General features: G+C 42.8%; 1 protein-coding gene across 1 annotated transcript in view; it reads left to right on the top strand.

Moving 5' to 3' along the window:
- The window catches only part of LGR5 (leucine-rich repeat containing G protein-coupled receptor 5), a 102202-nt gene that overhangs the window by 52273 nt on the left and 28691 nt on the right, over window positions 1-21238 (top strand). Inside the window, exons 6-12 of the mRNA XM_015561329.1 lie at window positions 5781-5996; window positions 8821-8892; window positions 12038-12106; window positions 13416-13487; window positions 18315-18386; window positions 18797-18865; window positions 19006-19077. Coding sequence (XP_015416815.1) covers window positions 5781-5996; window positions 8821-8892; window positions 12038-12106; window positions 13416-13487; window positions 18315-18386; window positions 18797-18865; window positions 19006-19077 — 642 coding nt within the window. The remainder of the gene's footprint in view (window positions 1-5780; window positions 5997-8820; window positions 8893-12037; window positions 12107-13415; window positions 13488-18314; window positions 18387-18796; window positions 18866-19005; window positions 19078-21238) is intronic.

Here is a 21238-nt window from a genome sequence, read left to right as displayed (position 1 = left end):
GCTGATTTCTCAACAGAAACCATGCAGGCCAGAAGAGATTGTCAAGAAATATTCAAAGTGATGAATAGCAAGAACCTTCAACCAAGATTACTTTATCCAGGAAATCTATCATTCAGAATAGAAGGTCAGATAAAGAGCTTCACGGATAAGAAAAAGCTAAAGGAGTTCATCACCACCAAACCAGCATTATATGAAATGCTGAAAGGTATTCTTTAAGGAGAGGAAGAAGAAAAAGGAATTCTTACCATTTGCCACAGCATGGATGGAACGGGAGAGCGGATAAATACCACATGAACTCACTCATTTGTGGAATATAAGGAACAACATAAACTGATGAACAAGGACTGATCCAGAGACGGAGACGCATTAATTGGACTGTCGGGCTTTGGAGGGAGGGTAGAGGAGGGTGGGGGTAAAGGGGAAAGAGCAACCAAAGGACTTACATGCAGGCATAGAGGCCTAACCAATGGACACGGACAATGGGGGGGTGGAGGGTGATGTGGGGACAGGGACACATATGGAATATCTTAATCAATAAAAAATATATTAAAAAAAAAAAGATATCCCTCCTGGTTTTTATCTGCCACACATGGGTGTGTGACCAGCCAATTCTGCATCTCCAACCCTCCTACCAGTCTTGATGTGGATTCTTCTTTAATTCCCTCGTTGTAGGACTTCCATTCTGCCAGATTTTAGGTGGTTCTGAATGATGGTAGTTCTGTTGTTTAGTTGTCATTTTGATGTGGTTATGAGAGGAGGTAAGTATGGCATTTACCTTACGTAGGCCACCATTTTGACTGAAAGTTTCCAATTGTATTATACACAAGCTTGAAACTACATAATCTCATTTCATTGCAACAGTAAGTTAACTGAAAATGGTTTTATTTCTTAAGATTTTCTAAATGATCTCAATCACTGTGGTCTTTTGACTATTTGTGAATTGTTCATAATGGTCTCATTAAGTCTACAAATGTACATACAAGAGAGTTGGTCATTTCTTTAAAATGTATGAAGAAAAATGCTCATCCAAATATGAAATAGCAATGTCAGTCATGAAGATGCCATGATTCGTAATGAAAAAGAACCCTCATTTATTGAATGCTATTATGCCTGCAGCTGCAGCATTCTTCACACCTAAGCTTTTTTTCCCTCAAGTCATCCATGTTAATAATTGACATTATTACAGTAATCTCAGATATGAAATTAGCCAAGATCAATGGCCTTTCTTTTGACTAACTCTTTCTTATAGTTAACTAGAGGCCTGGTGCATGAAATTTGTATATTGGGGGGGCGGGGAGGGTGAGGTCCCTCTCAGCCCGGCCTGCACCCTCTCCAATCCAGGACTCCTCGGGGGATGTCTATCTGCCAGTTTAGGCCTGATCCACAATTCAGGACCGCTGGCTCCTAACCACTCACCTGCCTGCCTGCCTGATCACCCCTAACCACTCTGCCCACCTGCCTGATCACCCCTAACCCCTCTTCCTGCCTGCCTGATCGCCCCTAACCACTCTCCCCTGCCTGCCTGATTACCCCTAACCTCCTTTGCCTCGGCCCTGCCACCGTGGCTTTGTCCGGAAGGATGTCCAGTCTATCCGGTCTAATTAGCATATTACCTTTTTATTAGTATAGATGGCTCATCAAAGACATTCTCAAACAAAGACGTAAGTTTGTGTGATACATTGGCAAAGTATCATATAAAAGATATATATATATAAAGGACTATTTTTCTGAACAACAATAGCAAGAATGAGCCCATAGATTCTCTAATCCCTACAATAATACAATTTAGAAATCAAAAATTCCTTTCAGAGGCACAGAGTAAATTGGCAAAATGTTTCTTTAAAAAAAATACAATTTGTACAATTAACCTTTTATGCATGAAAATATTATGGAAAATATTTCATAAGAGGGTAAGAAAATTAGCACCTTTTATTTGCCACTGTCTGACATAAAAGATTGATTTTTTTTTTCTTTGCCTGTTACCTTCCTAGTTTTTCATCACGTAGGTTACATTGATATTAAAGAATTATATTCACAGTGAACATGCAGTTCTGTTTTATTTTTAGTTTATATAATTCTGCGTAACATTCATCCCTGCTCTTATATGGGCTCCATTCACCCACTTTCCCAGGATGGCACATGGAGTCATCATAACTTCCTTACTTCCTCTGGCCACATCTGGCGAGTCCCTCATTCTGTCAGGCTCACTTACTTAGCATCTCTCATATCAGACTTTCCTCTCCATTTCCATACTTCCTTCAGGCACTCATCTTATCTCTCCCTAATCACTGCTGCTGCCTGCCTCCCTGATTGCCCCTAACCACTCTCCCCTGTTGGCCTGATCACCCCTAACCGCCTCTGCCTTGACCCTTCCACCTGGCTTTCACCCATTCCTCCCATACAGTGCTATCAGCGTGATCTTCCTACAGCCACTCCCATTGCTAAAGAGTTTTATTTTACCACATCTAACTGCATGCAGGTTTTGTGTCGCCTCTATCACATTATTGATAGATACAAACTTAAATGCCAACATCATTGCTAGGAACTTTCTCTGAGAATGTGACATCTTCCACATGTCACCACTTCTTCTTTGCCTTTAGAAAGAAGATGGTATATTCAACACTGTATCAGGAACAAAACACACATACACACATAATGATAATACTGAAGGATAACAAATAAGGGTGACTTCTCTTAATTATAATTACAGACACCTCTTCATAAATTCTCTTAAGAGAGGTGAAAAAAGTTGTCTGTGTTTCTCAAACAAATTCACTGGCAACCTAGCATTTATTTTAACTAAATTTTGACTAAGGCAAAATTTGAGTTTACCTTTTTTATTTTGGGAATTGTTTTGATGATCAAAAAACACCAACTGTTAACCTTGCAATAATTTAAGGTCATTAAGATGCATTATGGTTTATAAAGCTCCATTGTATTATTTTCTTTAATCATAAGCAACCCTATAAAACAGAAAGGTGTTGTCCCCATGTTACAGAAAACTGAGTCCATTGACCTGGCCATGGTCACAAAGCTGCTATACTGACTTGGGTCCAAGATTTCTCATTCCAAATCTCTGCACTAATTCACAGATTCTGAGCTGCTTACACACACACACACACACACACACACACACACACCCCTTGTGATTTGCATGAAATAGAAGTAATAACAAAGAAACACTTAAAATGAAGCTATATAATGTAGTTATTTTTATTGCTCCTGATAATGTTATAAAACCACCTTTTTACCTATTTTCATGTCCTGTCTAGTGTCGTTTTTCTTATACCTCACTGCTTAAATGTTGCATTTTCCAAGCATATGAATAGAAAATGTCCAGCTGCCCAAAAAGAGCAGATTGATATAATACGAGCTCTTTGTTTGCTCACAGAATAGGCACAAGTTGTGCCCTGCCAGCTGCTTTGTCCAAAGTCTGAACCTTGCTCTGTAAGAACCACCTGTATGACTGGCTGTATAATTAATTCCATACTCCAGTTTAGCCTGGGGATCTTCTATTAATATTAGATCAGATACTGCCTCTGAATGCGAACAACATACCACTCTCTGAATTAGATTTGGACCACTGAGACCAGGAGGACATGGACCTCAAAACACTGCATTTAGGAGGAGTATCATTTATTGGAAGCTTCTCGTATGAAACTGTTCTGGCAGAGAAATGTTTTAGTGCTGCAGTCGGGATACCCAAGTACTGAACCCACGAGTATTAGTACTCAGAGTGTTAAGACTTAAAGAATTGCCCTGTCTCACTCATTTCATTTCAGATAGCAAATTGCTCTAAGATGACAGTGTAGAGGCCAGATTACATCCCTTTTTCTTGGGGGCGGGGGAGGGGACGGCGGGGTAGGAGAGGAGTGATTCATAAAAGACATCTATCCAGAAAAAATGGACTTATTAACATTGGAAACTGATCCCAGGGTCACTTCAAGATCCAGCAGAAACTTTGGTAGTGCCTTAGAGATCAAAGAAGACAAGCCTATGAGTCAATGCTGGGAGTCTTTTGTATCTAGTAAACGTAGCCCGGGGTTTGCGCTCAACTTTAGGGACAGTCATTTTCAGGACTCTTAGAAGACACTAAGCATTTCAGTGCCTAACAACTGGCAATAATCAGACAATACGTCAACTAAATCTTGGAAGCTCATATTATTTAAATAAAGTCTTCATTCTTTAATCAGCACAGTCATTAAGGGGAGTTTACATATGTGCTTTCCTTCTAGTCAAACAATAATAATCACCTCCTCTTCCCCTGATGAAATTACACCTTATTTGAACATGGGCTGAGCGTGTTGTTGCAGGAGAAAGGGGAAGAGACAGTGTTGAGTTTTCCTAAACATTTCCAGCTCCATCTGTTGACAGAACCTTGAGATACTTGGAAGCTGGGCTTCTGCTGCCTACAGTAACAGTTGTTCCACGGGAAATGTCATTGTGAGTGGGATATGACACCGGACTGTTAAACTGCGTTCCAAGTGACCTTATCTCCATTACTTACTATCAACACTTGGCTCACGACCTGGAAGACATCACTTGTTCCCACTCAGTCAGAAGTAGCAGCCAGAGGACGAGCAAAGCCACGCTGTGACTGAAAGTGAGGGAGCCGCTTTCCATCGCTCCCTACCGCAGAGCATTCTCTGTTTCTAAATTGTTTAAATTTGGTGTGCAGGGGATTGCTTCCTGACCCTGGTGTGCTTCCTACATCTGTTTAGTCTTAAGTGCTTCCTAAAATATTTTTCAAAATCCACTCGTGATTTCCTAATCCTTCTTAATACATGGACTGCTTAACATGCAACTCTTCCTCTTTTAAATCCCAGCTTTGAAAAATGCAAACAAATGGGTGAGCCTTAGGAATGGATAGCGGAAAAGATGAGTGGGGGCCACTAGAAGCCTAGCAGAGTGATGGCAGCACTATTGTTCATGCACCTTACAGAAATGTTTCATTATTTGTCTGTCTGGTCACTTCAACAAGAAACGTTAAGATGTTGTCATTACAGCCGTTTGTGTTGGATTCGGGGGAAATAAATGTATTGCACTCCCTCTGCTGGCTCTGAAGTTGCAACACCTCATTAACCAGATCTATATTTAGATGTCTTTTCCCATTTGAGGAAAAAAAAAAAATGGTGTGTGGAAAAAAGGAAGCAAAAGCTGGGAATGTTGTTAATTTTATTATTCATTTAAAATGTCAGGAAAAACAAACATCTGCCCAGTGCCAATGGTTAGGGTGAGCAAGAAAGCCAGCAGTTTTTAGGCCTTCCAGCCCTGGAACAGCCTTTACAAATCACTCCGTTCCTTTCAAATACTGAAACAATCTTTTCCCAGAGCTTAATAAACAAACCAGTGGATTAGCATGCTCAGTATGTTCAAAACAGTCTGAGGGACAAACACAAAGGCATGTATTTGGCTTGGGGCAGGAGGGAAAGGAGAGGGTGTCTTTCACTTGGTGTCAGAAAGGAAAACTAAAAGATCCTCACCTGAATCTTTTTACCTCTGGGGAGGCTGCTTCAGGCATGAAAGCATGCTACCCACAAGCCTGGAAGAGAACCAAGCACCATGGAATTTTACAGCCGAGGGGACCTAAGAAGCAATGGCTCTCCTCTTGAGTGAGAAAGAGAGCTTAGCCAGAGAGCAAAATGCTCCAGACATCCGAGGACCATGAGGGCCCCGGCCCGTTTTATCCATGTTTATCAGCATTCAGAGGATTTTCTTGCAAGGCCCGTGTTTGCCCGGGCTCAGCTCTCTTCTCCATTCTTGCTTGCTCTCTTCCCCAGGCGGCTGGATGCCAACCACATCAGCTACGTTCCCCCCAGCTGTTTCAGTGGCTTGCATTCGCTGAGGCACCTGTGGCTGGATGACAACGCTCTGACGGAAATCCCTGTCCAGGCTTTCAGAAGTTTATCAGCACTGCAGGCCATGACCTTGGCCCTGAACAAAATACACCACATACCAGACTATGCCTTTGGAAACCTCTCCAGCTTGGTAGTTCTGTAAGTTCTATTGATTTTTTTTTTCTCTCTCCCTTTTAACAATTTCTAAATCCACTCTAAGACCTTGACCTTAAAATGCTGGCCCTTCAAACCTTGAATAGGGACATTTTAAGGGTGGAAAACCCCCTGAATCCCTCCCCAAAATGACTCATAAGTGTTCTAATTGTATAAAAGAATGAAACAACATTTATGGAACACCTGCTAAGTGCCAAGTACTGTTGGGCATTCAAAGATAATAAAATATAACCTCTGCCCATTGTATATTGTACAAGTAACTACCACACTGTACAATTAGTAAAAATGCCTTATTTCTGATAATAACTTATCATTCAGGTCAAATTGAAATATGCCATTCTTATCTATATATAAAAGCCTAAGCAACCGTTAGGACCGAATGACTGGAACAACCAGCAGACCAGTTGCTATGACACACACTGACCACCAAGGGTCAGATGCTCAATGCAGGAGCTGCCCCCTGGTGGTCAGTGCACTACCACAGCCAACATCCCGCAGCCCCTCCCCCTGACTGGCCAGCCCCCCAAATCAGCCCTGAGGGGGGTGCTGGCTGGCCCACCTCCTGGGGTCCCTACCCCCAGCCAATCGCCTCTCAATTGCTGGCCAGGCTGAGGACCCCACCCGTGCACAAATTCATGCACCGGACCTCTAGTAATTTAATAAATATTCTTGGCGTAGCTGGTTTGGCTTAATGGATAGAGCATCAGCCCATGGACTGAAGGGTATGGGTTCAATTCCAGTCAAGGACATGTACCTTAGTTGCAGGCTAGATCCCCAACCCTGGTTGGGGCACATGTGGGAGACAAACCAATCGATGTCTCTCTCACATGAATGTTTCTCTATATATATCTCTCCCCGTCCCTTCCACTCTCTCTAAAAATCAATGGGAAAATATCCTCGGGTGAGGATTAACAAATAAATAAATACTCCTGAATCCCTACCAAGGAAAGAGAAGTAAGAATGAACCTGAGAGTGAGCTATGCATGTCTATACCTCCCCACCGATAGGTCTAGGTTCCATTGTTTTAGTAAATCAAAATGACTCTCTTTCAAACTATCAAGTAATAGTTTGAAAAATAACCAGTTTTCTCTAAGAGTGTAGAAATATGCCCCATGTATATAAAATATCAGTTGATGCTGATAGAGGAAAATAGCAGCTGCTTGCAAGGCTGTAAGATCAGTTCGTGGAAGAACCTGGACCAAGGTCTCTTCTGCACTATTTCTCCCTTCACTTCTCACCCAACCACCCGCCCACCACTGCCTCCAGTCATTCCACTTTACTTGACGGCATGTTTGTCTTTTGCATTGTATACTACTTTGAGAGCTCACCAGCTTTTAATTCATGTTTTTAGGTTCCCCTCCATCCCTTTCCCCATGTGTTGCATGTAGGAGATCCTCAATAAATATTACATATATCTCATATGAACCCAACTCATATATCCTATCTAATAATAGACAAAGATTGAAATTGACCATACCTTCGCTACACCTACCATTGGCTAATCAGAGCGATATGCAAATTAACTTCCAACAAAGATGGCAGTTAATTTGCATACGTAGGCGTGAAGCAGAGGAGCGAAGACTGACGGCAGCTCTGGCTGGAGCAGCGAGGTCTTGAAGGCGGCTCCGGCCGGAGCAAAGGCCTGGGTCCCTGGTGCTGGAGGAAAACCAGTGCCAGCAGCCAGGGAAAGGGAAGGCCTATTGCACGAATCTTTTCATGCAACAGGTCTCTAGTATTAGAATAAGAACCTTAGCCTGAAAGAATAACGAATTTTGGGTGATATTAACATCTTTCTAAACTGAATTTTACTTACAAACATGGTGCTATGGACATGCCAGAAGCTGGGTAGGTGCTTTGTTTTCTCTTCCACTAGAGCAGTGGTTTTCAATCTTTTTCAGCTCCTGGCATACATAAATTAATTACTAAAATTTTGGGCCACACCAAAAATTATATTTTTGCCAATCTGACAAAAAAATGTATAATTTTGATTTACTCACACTGACGGCTGTTGTTGTGTTTGCTATTGTCATTTTATTATTTGACAATCTAAGTAAAAAGTCATTAGTGCCCCTGACTAAATAGTCAGGTATTGCATGTTTTAAAACGTCTTGCAGCACACCGGTTGAAAATCACTGCACTAGAGGGAATAGATTTACAGAGAGCCAGCTATTCTTTTTCATGCTGTCTTCCTTAAGCTCATTTTCCAAAATCTCTTTGGGATTTGGTCCAGTTTTCAGTTATGCACACAATTGCTCTCATTGGCCTTGACCTCACTGACTTACCATTGAACCAGTGGTGATAATTATACACACTAATAGTGCGTCAAGATAACTAATCTCCTTGGGCAGCCAAAATATATGATCATCATTTTCTGCAGTCAAGATTGCTGTCTTCTCTTACCCTGTGGCCCTACCCTGGGAATGTAGTCATCATAAGCCATCAGCTTCAACAAAAAATGTGCTGATACACCAGGACCTTTCCATGATTACGTATTGTTTACAGTAGCAAAATTACAGTTATGAAGTAGCAACAAAAATAATTTTATGGTTGGAGGTCACCACAACATGAGGAACTGTATTAAAGGGTCGCGGCATGAGGAAGGTTGAGAACCACTATTCTAAGGTATAAAATCATCTATGGCAAGAGTGAATGGAGCATATAACCTTTTTACAAAACGTTAAACACAGCATTTCTTGTATGTAATTAGTGCATTCTTTAGTATAAGTTCCTTTGGATTTAAGCGATTGAAATGTGCCTAAGTTTCTATGTGCAGTGTGCCTTGCTGACTGTCTGTAATGTTCTCCTGCAGGCATCTCCATAACAATAGAATCCACTCTCTGGGAAAGAAATGCTTTGATGGGCTCCACAGCCTAGAGACTTTGTGAGTTGACCTTTTATTTGTTTCCCTTTTTTCAGTGTTTTCCTGAGAATTCTGAAGGAATCAAAACAGCCTTAAAGTCGAGATTGCTGTTTGGTTTGGTTAATTGCCTGAGCTTTACACAGATATTCACTGCGGCTTTATCTTACACACAAACACACACCTGGCAAAGCTAAACAAGATTTTATCTTGATCTAACAAGAGTGACAAATTAGCTAGAATCATTAGAAGCTAAAGGAGATGCTTTCCACTGAGCAGAGATGATGTGTTTGGGAATGTGTATTCTGTCGAGAATAAGGACGGAAGGGGGCTACGGGCGGGAAGGGGAATGAGAGATATCTGTAATCCTATCAACAATAAAAATACACTTTAAAAAGAAGAATAAATTCTATATTGTCCAGGATGCAGACCAGGCTGCACTCTGAGATGAACAGGTGTCTCATTAGGAAACAGCAGGGTTCATGCTAAAAGGAAATCTAAAGACTAACAAGTTATGGTGGCTACCATGTATTGAGTATATATCCATAGTCAAATATGGCACTGGACATTTGTCACACTTTCAATTAATCCTACAACTATTCTATGAAAGCAGACATTACTCTCCCATCTTAGGTCCAGTGCTATTAAGGATTTTACCAACATTACATAGCTAGTCAATAGCATAACTGGGATTTGCTTCCTTCTCTAGTTCGACTTCAAAATCCACGTTCACTACTACATTCTACTTCCAAAGAAAAAGTCAAAAACTTAGTTTTGCGTTGTTACCTGTAATGAAACTAGAGCCCGGCCAGCTGACCTGACCGTAGCCTAGAGTGTATCCCAAAGCCCCTTGGAGAAGGGCTTACTATGGGCCACACACCCTGGCTGAGCCCTTCCCCGGGTGAGGAGCGCTCTTCACTGCCCTGTGGAGTGGGAGAGCCGTAGTGAGGTTGGGGTGACAGGCAGAGCAAGCTCTGAGTGTGCTGGGAGAAGAGGGCTGTTCCAGCTGTACCCAACTCCAACCTTCATGTTTTTACTACTCAAGCACAAGAAACCACACAGGGCCACTGAATCGACGATGCTAGCTGTGACAGGACTGCAGAAGAGGATACCCAGGGACCACCTCTGCTGTGGCCTTGGAGCCCCTTATTCATTTGCATACAGAGCTTATCAATTTGCACAGGATCAATTTAACTTCCAACCGGCTCTGCATCCACCGATTTCCTTCCAGACCATCTATTGTTCATGGTCTTCTTGAGGCCGATCAGCACTAACAGCTCTCCTTCCCAGGTTACTTAAGTCACTCTGTGTTTCCTCCTAGAAGGGAGGAATCGTCCTCATAAGGAGATAACAAAGATGAACTTGTCCAGGCAGGACTTTGATGTCAACTCAATGGCATAGGCAAGCAGTTTCCATGGTGCTAGGAAAAATTAGAACTTCTTCCTTATCTACACAGAGCTGGGTGGGGGATCTTAGCAATGGAAAGCACCTTCGGTCCTTTTCAACTCAACAGGAACAAAAACAAGATGCGCTCTGATGGGTATTTCCGTAAATAGTCTCCCCCCACCCCCTAACCCTTCATGTTTAGGTGAGGACCCAGGATTGCATATAAATACCATAGAATAAAACATTTTAGGAGAAATTCCTGCAAGTCTTATTAACGCCCCCTCCCCTCCCCTTGCCCATAGCTGAGGATCAGTCAATTGGTTACTCCCAATGTCCTCCTTTCTCTCACTAGAAATCCAAGTAATTTATAAGGACCCAATACTTTTTTAATCAAAACAGAGCATCTGGAGAGATTTACAAACAGGAAGAAAATTTATGTCCACAAAAGACCCAAGTTTCCTGCCTGCAGTATAGCTTAACGATGGTTTGTGTCAGACAAGTAGGAATCTTGATTCATGTCTAACTCAGTTAAATTATCTCTCTCTTAAAATTAAATAGCAATTCTTTTCCACAGAGGAAGATCTAACCACATCTGATTGCCTGACCAAAAGGTTTTTCTGTGTCTTCTGGGAAATTTGCCATTCCCAGAGACCAGGAGGCAATTACTTTTTCATACAAAGATGTAGCTATAAGGTGGAGTAAATCTATAAAGCTCGTCTGAGTAATGGAATTGAAAAGCCATTTGTGTCATAACAAATAGGGAAATTAATGATTTGAGATTGTTTGGCTTTCCCATCTATGTGCATGAAAAAATAATACAGAGCTTTGTCTCATACACCAACGAAAACATCATACTCCTGATCTGAATCACTATTTGTGTCCCTGAGAAAATTCTAGACCTAATGTGCTTCCTGAGAGGACCCTGCACATATAAACCTCTCCAGAAGCAGGTTGTCATGCGGACCTCAGGCCGTGAGGGACACAGGCACTCCACAGGAGCCAGGGACAAAGCAGCTCTCCAAGAGGGCCTCTCAGGCTAGACTCTAAAAAGCAGGGGGAAGAAGAGAATGGAGGAGGGAACAAGAAAGGGCATGTGACTCAGGAGCCCAGAGTAGTGCCCGTACAATCTGGCAGCTGAGTGAGCTACGCTTAGGTGAAGAGCCACATTAGCAAGTTTTTAACACTTGGCCACACATCCCTCCTACTTGGACACTGACACGGCTCTTTGTGCTCTCCCTTTTTTGAAATGCCCCTGTGCCATTGAGGCTTCACTCTCTGAAATTTCTCATGGTCGATCCAATGGCCATTTTAATGCAGAGACTTGTGGAATGGTGGTGATCAGCAAGCCAGAGAAACCTCTCTCCGTAAAGAGAAGGAATGAGCCCTGGGTGGTGTTGCTCAGTGGTAGGAGCCTTAGCATGGGAACCTAAGAGGTCTCAGGTTTGGTTCCAGTCAAGGGCATGTAATTGAGTTGTGGTTCACTCCCCGTCCTGGTTGGGGCACCTGTAGGAGGCAACCATGTGTCTCTCATGTCTCTCTCTTTCTCTCTCTCTCTCTCTCTCTCTCTCTCTCTCTCTCTCTCTCTCCCTCCCTCAATCCCTCCATTTGACTTCTCTGAAAAAGCAATAGAAAAAATATCCTCAGGTAAAGATTAAATAGAGAAGGAATGAAAATTTTCATCATTGTTACTGGTCCATTGAAATAACATGTTAACTTTCCTAGTAAATGTCATATATATAAATCTGAAAATGAAAAACTAAAAATACTATTTACTTACTTTCAGAGATTTAAATTATAATAACCTTGATGAATTCCCCACTGCAATCAGGACACTCTCCAACCTTAAAGAACTGTAAGTATTTAGGACAGGTTAATTTATTTTTTTTAATGTGACTTAAAGGAAAAATATCTTAATTCATCTAAATGACAGCTAAGTACACTTGAAATATACTGTAATTGATTCTATCATCAGCAAACATCAAATAATCTTTTAAAATTTATAATGGATTTCTAATATATGTATATTGGAAAAAATATATATGTATTTCTCTAATCCATACTTCTTTCCTAAGACATATTTCCCAAATATTTATACACTTTATAGATTTGTGCAGAACTGTAATGGAATTCAGTTATTTGCTGAGCATTTTGAAAAACACTTCTAGGTTGCATGGCAACCTAGAATAAAATGCATGTGCCTAGTACAGTGCTAGATGCTTTCACATACATTATTTCACATTCTTTAAATACTTCATGACTCTTATTTAATTTAAGAAAAACACAACTTTACTAAAATAGAGCTAACCTTCAGCTATTAGGTTGTATATATTCTTTTACATACCATAATTAGTTTTTCACTGTACCTAAAAAAAGCTATGCAAGCAATGTGCTAGCACTTGGAAAGGAAAATAAGCCTAGAAGCCATTTTCCTGGCAGAGAGAAATAAGACACACAGCTAAAGGAGGTAGACAGCAGGGCTTGTTTATTTAAAAAAACAACAACCAATCTTCAGGAGGTCCTGCCTTGGGAAAACCCACTGTGGCCTAACTGGGAAGTCATCGTTGTCGATGGCGAGGCAGACCAACCACTGCCACTCATCTTGTCCACAGGCCCGCATGGGACCCAAAGACCTTCGACTGCGCCCCTCTGCCACTCAGACAACATTAGCATCAACAGATGAGAATCAGTTCGTTATTACAGACTCACTAAGCACCTTCCTTCAGCTCAGGAAATCCTGTTCTCAGAAGGAGATTATTTAAATCTCCACCTCACTGCAGCTTAAGTCCATGTTCTCTTCTCCTAGTTTCAAATGGGGTCATGGCCTGTCTCCAAAGATGGTTCCCTCTGTCTCAAGTGGTTATACACAGTGCTCTATCAGATATTAACAGATGCATTTTCTTTAATAACACTAGATTGTAAGTTTCCATAAAGCACAATTATTATTTTCAGATTCTTTATTTTTCTTTCAAGATGACAGCCTGTGATTTCTTTTTCTCCTAGAGAGTGAGGGCATGTAAGTTTCAAAATGCATAGAGGAATTTAACCTGAGCCTCTAGTTACTAACGGTGCTGGTAACTGCCATGGGGAGAGAAGGTGAGGACTAATAACTAAATTTATCCCACACAGTATTTCCTATAAATTTTTTTTTCTTCTCTTTCTAGAGGATTTCACAGCAACAATATCAAGTCAATCCCTGAGAAAGCATTTGTAGGCAACCCTTCTCTTATTACAATGTAAGTGGCCATGGTTCTTTTTTATTTTTCCATCCTGAAATAGAGCATGCATTGCTCTTTTAAATATAATATAATAAATGGTCTATATGTGCCCAAGTTTTTTCTCAGTCAATGTAAGACTTAATACAGAGAAATATTTAGAGAGATGTTTTGCCAGGTTTTAGCTAAATGCTGAAATAATATAAAAGGTTTGTTTTTCTAAGACCTTCAATATGCATTGCATTATGCTTCATATCTTCAGATGCCTTTTCTCACTTCGCGATAATCCTGTGAAATGCTTTGCTTCTCTCTATTTTATAAGGAATAAAACTGATTTTTAAAATGAATCCAAGTGTACTAGAAATGTAAATTGTTATATACAAACTAGAGGCCCGGTGCACGAAATTGATGCATGGTGGGGTCTGGTGGGCCCACCCCAATGGGGAGGGGGGGCAACTGAGCGTGGGGCTGGTTGTGGGGAGGAGCCTCAGGCTGTTGGCCAGCCGGTCCCACCCCCTGATTGATTTGGTCCATTTGCATTTTCACCTGCTGGCTCCTAACTGCTCGCCTGCCTGATTGCCCCTAACTGCCCTCCCTGCCAGCCTGACCCCCCTGCCGGCCTGGTGGCCCCAACTGCCCCCCCCTTCCCACAGGCCTGGTCACCCCTCGCAGCCTGCTGCTCAGTTGCTTAGTCGTCCCTCACTAACCCCCCTGCCAGCCTGGTCATCCCATGCAGCCTGTTTGTTCAGTCATTTGGTTATCTCTCACTAACTTCCCTGCCAGCTTTGTCACCCCATGCAGCCTACTGGTTGTTACTGTTACTGTGACGGCATCCTGGACAATTTGCATATTCCTCTATTAGATAGAAGTCCTTTACAACAATAAACTCCAGCCTAAGTTGATGGTGGAGAATGAGAATACTATTTTATGCTGTCTGTATATCCACTGATTGTCAAGCCAACCATGAAGTCACATTTATATAATTACAAGCTAAGTTGTAATTCTAGAAATATACATATGTTTTAGAAAGGTGTATATGAGGATTTAGGTACCATAAAAGCACACAATACTTACAGCTTTAACAAATAATTAATTCTATGTTTCACATTTAGCACAGACATCAGATTGATCATATGTAGATATACAAGAAGATGAAAATATGTTAGTATTGGGCTGGCTCTTAGTTAAAAGATACCTGGCAGATTTGGGACATAGGATTGGACTGAGGTCATGGGTGAAGGTGAAACCAAAATGTGGTGTTCCGAGTCTGAGTTCGTTGTCTCACAGAACCAAAGAATGGATTCACGGTCAAAAACGATTAGCGGAGGCAAAGTTCATTGAGGGATAGACGGACTTCCTGCAGCAGGGGGCAGCAAGAAGGGGACCCAAAGCAGGTTACTGGTGAAGCTTCTTTGTCTCAGGTTCCGAAATCCCATGCCCCTTAAACCAGTCCTGGAAAAGGTGCAGCTGGTGTTCCAAAAGCAGGCCAGTGTCCAGAGCTTCTGTTCCATGTTGCAGCTGGGTGTAGCTCAGCATCCAAGCTAACTAAAGTCCATCTGTCCATGTGTGCAGTCCCATATGGCCACAAGCCACATGGGCGCAGAGGAGTATATCCCCTAAGATAGGAGCCCAGTGCACCAGAGAGAGAGAAGAGAGTGTGTGCTTCTTTGTCCAGAGGTAAATTCATGCTTGCTAGTTCCTGATTGGTCCTTTCAAAAAATTCTGCCTTAGCAACATCCTTGGGATTGATTATACACCTCACTGCCTTGCGATTGGCTATCTGCAAGTTGCCTGTCTTAGTAGCATCTACACATTTTAAAGTTCAGGTCTCCCTCGCACACCCTTCTTTCCCCACCTTACTGGGTTCCCTGGTTCTAGGTCCTTTTGTTTTTTCTGAGGTGCGGTCAGCAAGCTGTATCTTGTTTGCATCTGCAAGGTCCTGTTATTCTAGGACTTCCCACTCTCCCCCCTCTCCCCACATCCCGTCTCAAGGTCCCATCCCTGACTGCCTAGCCCTCCTGTCTCCTCAAGGAGTCTTGAATTTGGAGGAAGAGAGTAAGGACAACTGTTGAACATGACTCTAGGGGCACTTCTTGGCAGAAATCCATCCTGTGCCAACTTGATTGAGAGGCATTCTGGGACTGCATACCATTTGTCACAAATGAGCTGGAGTCCCAATTAGCCCTGACAACTAAGAAAAAAAAAATACCATTCATCATTCCTGAAATGTTCTGACAGTATGTTGGAAAACTAAGGGTTTTAAAGTTTATTGCCAATAAACATTAGTCCTCATTAGAGAGTATTTACATAGTTAAGAGGTTGGCAACTTGCATTGCCTTTGCTTCTTTTTCCTAGCAGCTGCAGGACTGGGTATGTGTTTTTTAATCACTCTCTTGATATGCTGATACCACTTAAAGGGGACTAACAGCCCCCCAAATTATTAGTGCTCCTATCCAATACTTGATGTTGACTTAATCCCTCCTCTCCTTGCTTCTGCTTCTGTTTCCATCTCTTGTCATTGCCATCCCCACCCACGCCCCTTCCCGGATTCCCACTTTCCGTGAAGGCAAAGGCTTCCTGCATCTATTGGCTACTCAGGCCTTATTTCTACCTCTGCAGTCCCATCCTATGCCTAACTTCCCATCCAGCTGCCCATCAGCCTCTCTGCTAGCAATTACCTCTATATGTGCATCAGTCTAAGGCTCATCTCCCTGCCTACCCCACTGGTAGGGTCATCTCTCTTGAAATACAGCACCCATATTGTCACTCTCTTGCTGTGAAACATGCAGAAACTCGGGATTTTCTATTTTCTATTAAATGCGCACTCCTTAGCCCGACTTTCACAGCCTCCCATGTGGCCCAGGCCAACCCTCCTGATCAGTTCTCCAAAGCTCTACTCAATTACCCTACACACAGTCCAGACCAACTCAGCTCAATTCATAAAATGAATCTTTCCTTGTTTCCTTTGCTCCTATGATGCTATCTCTTCACTATACTTACTGAAGTTTTGTTTTCCAGGGTCTATTTCAAATGACATTTCCATGAAATTTTTCCTGGTCTCATGAGGGAACTCCCATCTGAGAACCCTTTGGCTCCTTATTTGTGTCAGTGATAAGTCTGCCTAGGTATACAAGCGTGTGTATCATATCTGCCCAGGGTACACATCTACACTAATAAAAGAGAAAATGGTAATTGGCGTACGACCGCTACCCTTTTCATTGGCTAATCAGGGCTATATGCAAATTAACTGCCAACTAAGATCGCGGTTAATTTGCATATGTAGGCACAATGCAGGGAGGTGAAAGGGAAAGCAGGAAGAAGCCCCCTGCCACTGACAGTGATCGGAAACCCAGGGGGGAGCTAATGCCTTGGCCAGAGGCGTTAGGCCTGGGCAGGGGAAGAGCCTGCAACCGCGGATAGCTGGTGGTCCCCTGCCCAGGCCTGAGACCTATGCCGGAGGCCTCAGGCATGGTCAAGGGGCTGATCTGGTGATTGGCGATCGGAGGGTGATGAGGGTCAACTCCTCTGGCTGAGGCACCAGGCCTGGGCGGGGGGCTGGGGGTCCCCTGCCCCGGCCTAATGCCTTGGCCAGAGGCGTTAGGCCTGGGCAGGGGCGGAGCCTGCAACCGCAGATAGCTGGGGGTCCCCTGCCCAGGCCTGACGCCTGGGGCAGAGGCCTCAGGCCTGGGCGGGGGTCAGAGCCAGTGATGGGGGGAGATGGGGGTCCCCTGTCCCAGCCTGACACCTCTGGCAGAGGCGTCAGGCCTGGGCAAGGGACCGATCAGGCGATCAAAGGATGATGGGGGTCTACACCTCTGACCAAGGCATCAGGCCTAGGCAAGGGGCAGAGCCAGCAATCAGAGGGGTCTGGGGGTCCCCTGCCCAGGCCTGACGCCTGGGCCAGAGGCATCAGGCCTGGGCTGGGGGCAGAACCAGTGCTGGGGGGAAATGAGGGTCCCCTGCGCAGGCCTGTTGCCTTTGTCAGAGGCTTCAGGCCTGGGCAAGGGGCCGATCCTGTGATTGGAGGGTGATGGGGGTCAACGCCTGAGGGCTCCCAGTATGTGAGAGGGGGCAGGCTGGGCTGAGGGACACTCCCCCCCACACACACACATATACACCCAGTGCACGAATTTCGTGCACCGGGCCCCTCGTATATGAATAAATAAGCACATAGTGCAGATAAAGAATAATGTAATATTATGAGGCAAATTCTATTTTTTAGTCCCTTTTGTGTTATAATAAGATTTGACCAGAGGATAGACTCTTCATGTAACATATAAAACTTCACCTTTAATTAATGCTACACTTGCCAGCACCCTGAATTACCTTTCTGCCACTCAATAGAGTCCACAGATGTTGGAGGCACAGGGAAATTTTTAAGTAATAACGACAGTCAGTTCACTTGCTTTTCTCCTTCGTAGCTATCATTCATATCTGCTGTCAGAAATTTTCTATCTTAAATAGTATGGATTTCTTACCAAAAGTCTCATCATATGAGTTAAAACACTTTTGAGGTTGCCTGAAACCAAGTGATTGGGAATGTTATATAATACTAGAGGTCTGGTGCATGGATTCATGCACTGGTGGGGTTTCTTAGCCTGACCTGCACCCTCATGCAATCAAGGACCCCTCGGGGGATGTCTGCTTTGAGCATCTGCCCCCTGGTGGTCAGTGCCCATCCTAGTGGCCGGTCAAATGGTTGTTCGGTCATTTTGGTCATTCAGTTGCTTAGGCTTTTGTATATAGAGATAGTATAATTGAAATTACATAAAAACATTGAATGTACTGGTTGAAATTTGCCATTCATGTTTTATACTAAGACATTGGTGCTTGGATTTTTTTTTTCAGACATTTCTACGATAACCCGATCCAGCTTGTTGGAAGATCCGCTTTTCAGCATTTACCTGAACTAAGAACACTGTAAGTTTTCTCTGACATATCACTTTCCCCTTGTAGGGTTGCTGTAAAAACCAAATGTATATTATAAGTTGAAGTGCTTTGAAAATGGGAATAAAAACTACCCATTTTTCTCTGGCCAGCATGGCTCAGAGGTTGACCGTTGACCTATAAGCCAAGAGGTCACGGTTCAATTCACGGTCAGGTCACATTCCCAAGTTGCGGGCTCAGTCTCCAAGGTGGGGCGTGCAGGAGGCAGCTGATCAATGCTTTCTCTCATCATTGATGTTTCTATCTCTCTCCCTCTCCTTTCCTCTTTGTAAGCAATAAAACTATATATATTAAAAATATATATTTTAAAAAGATATATTTAATAATTTTTAATTATCCATTTTTATCTTCTCCCAATAATTCTCATGTATCCCTCCTTCTAGGACTTTGAACGGTGCCTCGCAAATCACTGAGTTTCCTGATTTGAGTGGAACCGGGAGCCTGGAGAGCCTGTGAGTACTTGAGAAGGCTCTTGACTTTGACCAGAACAGGCACTGCTTTTAAAGCCCAACCAGTCTGAATGCCAGTGAATCAAAATATGTCCGTGTGATGCCTGAATAAAAGAGCTATGTCTGGTTTTGTGTTTCAACAGGACTTTAACTGGAGCACAGATCTCATCTCTTCCTCAAACCGTGTGTGATCAGTTACCTAATCTCCAAATGCTGTGCGTATCAGTAAGGAAATAACGCTCTGTGAACAGGCAGCTGCTATCTAGGGGTGAAGTGGCAGACATTATTTCAAAAATCCTTTAAAAGAGGAGAAAGTTCTTTCCTTGCTCTTCTCCAGGAGGTCAGGCCTCCTTTGCCCTCTGTGGGCCAGGGAAGCGGCTCTCTGATGGGACCCTGGTAATGATGGCAGTACACCGTGTTTCCAAACCCCAAACGTCTCCCACTGGAGTCCAACTGGCACACATTTCCTTTAAGAAAATGGATATGAACAAGCCCAAATAACTTCCTTTCCCCCTTTAAAGGCTTTTCAGAGCAGAAAAAAATAGATTAAAAACTCACTATGGATGCCAAAATAAAAAATTAAGCTATCGGATGCACACAAACCTTGATAAAGGCAACCAAACATTCTTCCGGTATAGTTGTGGGTGCCATGTTCTAATGTTTCCTCTAATGGTTAAACTGTTTGCATATGTTATTTCTGTTGGCTTGGAGCTTTTTGCTCTGCCTTTCTTATGTTTTATGAAAAGTCGTTTATAGGAACTTGAAGAGCTTTGTTTGACCTTCCATTCTTAGCCCTCTCCCTCAAATCCCACTCAACCCTATTATCATCCTCTCAAGCATTGTTGGGACTTAGTGAAAGGGCCCTTCATCTTTTGCCATGGTTCTGTTCTCACGCAGTAGACATCTGCGGCCATGGAATGCCTGTAATTCCACCATAGGCTTTGCCTAGTAGCAGCGCTACAAGCAGCACTACAGATGTTAAGTGGAGGATTGGGAATGTCTGCCATGGTGGTTCTGCCTTCCCCCATTCCCAGCCTGCATGTCACTCCAGGCCACAGTTGCTCAGTGTATGGAGTTGCAATAACACCATGTGATAGCCTTGGAGTCGGGCATTTGTGTTTGAAGGAAAGGGACAGAGCTGGTCTCTGGTTATTCACCCCACATTGCCCTAGAGAGATACAAGTGAGAAAACTGAGAATTAGGAAACTTAAGTGCAAGAAAGTAGCAGAGTCCAAATTTTAAACACAAGCAGTTTCATTGAATAACTAGGCAAAAGTGTACGTACAGCAGGTGGTGGAAATCATGGAGCCATCTTAGAATTCTCCCTACCACCTACAGAATAGGTATAATTATCCTCATTTCTTGAGGATACTGGATTAATACCATGACAAGAATTTCACATCCTATAATTAATAAGTTGGGAGCCAGTATTTAAATTTCATCTGTTGCCTGGCTGCTGTTGCTCAGTGGTTGAGCGTTGATCTATGAATCAGGAGGTCACAGTTCCATTCCGGGCCAGGCCACATGCGCGGGTTGCAGGCTCAATCCCCAGTAGGGGGCGTGCAGGAGGCACCAGATCAATGATTCTCTCTCATCGTTGATGTTTCTATTTTTCCCGCTCCCTTCTTCTTTGAAATCAATAAAAATATATTTTAAAATATTAATAATAATAAAAATAATAATAATAAATTGCATCTGTCTCCACTATATCACACAGTAAATAGTAAACCACCCAGGTCTAGAACTGCATAAATGAAGGCTGACTGACAAATTGGTTATGCACAAAGACTCTGGGGTCTGTTTTTCTGGTTCAAGTACAGTCTCTCTCTATACCAGCACAGTATCTTGAACAACTTGTTTATTCCTTCTCAGTTCTGTTTCCTAATCTATAAAGTACAGGTGTAATTACTTTCTTCAGAGGATCATCATGAGGATTAAATACCAGCCCCGGGAATATTGCAAACTCTCAGGCAGTGTTAACTCATCATCTTGTTTCTCACTTCCATTATTCTTTCCTCAAGCTGAAACTAGAAAGGCTTGAAAATACACAAATACCTTAATAGCAGTATCTTGCCATTTTCAAAGCACTTCAACCTACAATATTGATTTGTTCTTCCCAACAACTCTGCAATATCAGCAAAGCAGGCATCTTCTCACTTAAGGAGAGAACTGAGAAAGATATCAATGCTCTGGCCAAGTAGAATGAGTTGAAGTTGAGAACAGAATTCAGAGTCCTGACCTCTACTACAGTCAACTTTAGGTTCTAGAAGCAGAGGTTTGAGAGCAACCCTCTTAGGCTGAATCATCCATGGGTCCTTGTTACATGAGGAAATTTAACTGCACTTGAATGGTTTTGCCCCCAACTTGTTTCACCTC

The sequence above is a fragment of the Myotis davidii genome, unplaced genomic scaffold (assembly GCF_000327345.1).
Source record: "Myotis davidii unplaced genomic scaffold, ASM32734v1 scaffold54, whole genome shotgun sequence".
Taxonomy (NCBI): domain Eukaryota; kingdom Metazoa; phylum Chordata; class Mammalia; order Chiroptera; family Vespertilionidae; genus Myotis; species Myotis davidii.
This window is presented reverse-complemented; position numbering and strand designations above follow the sequence as displayed.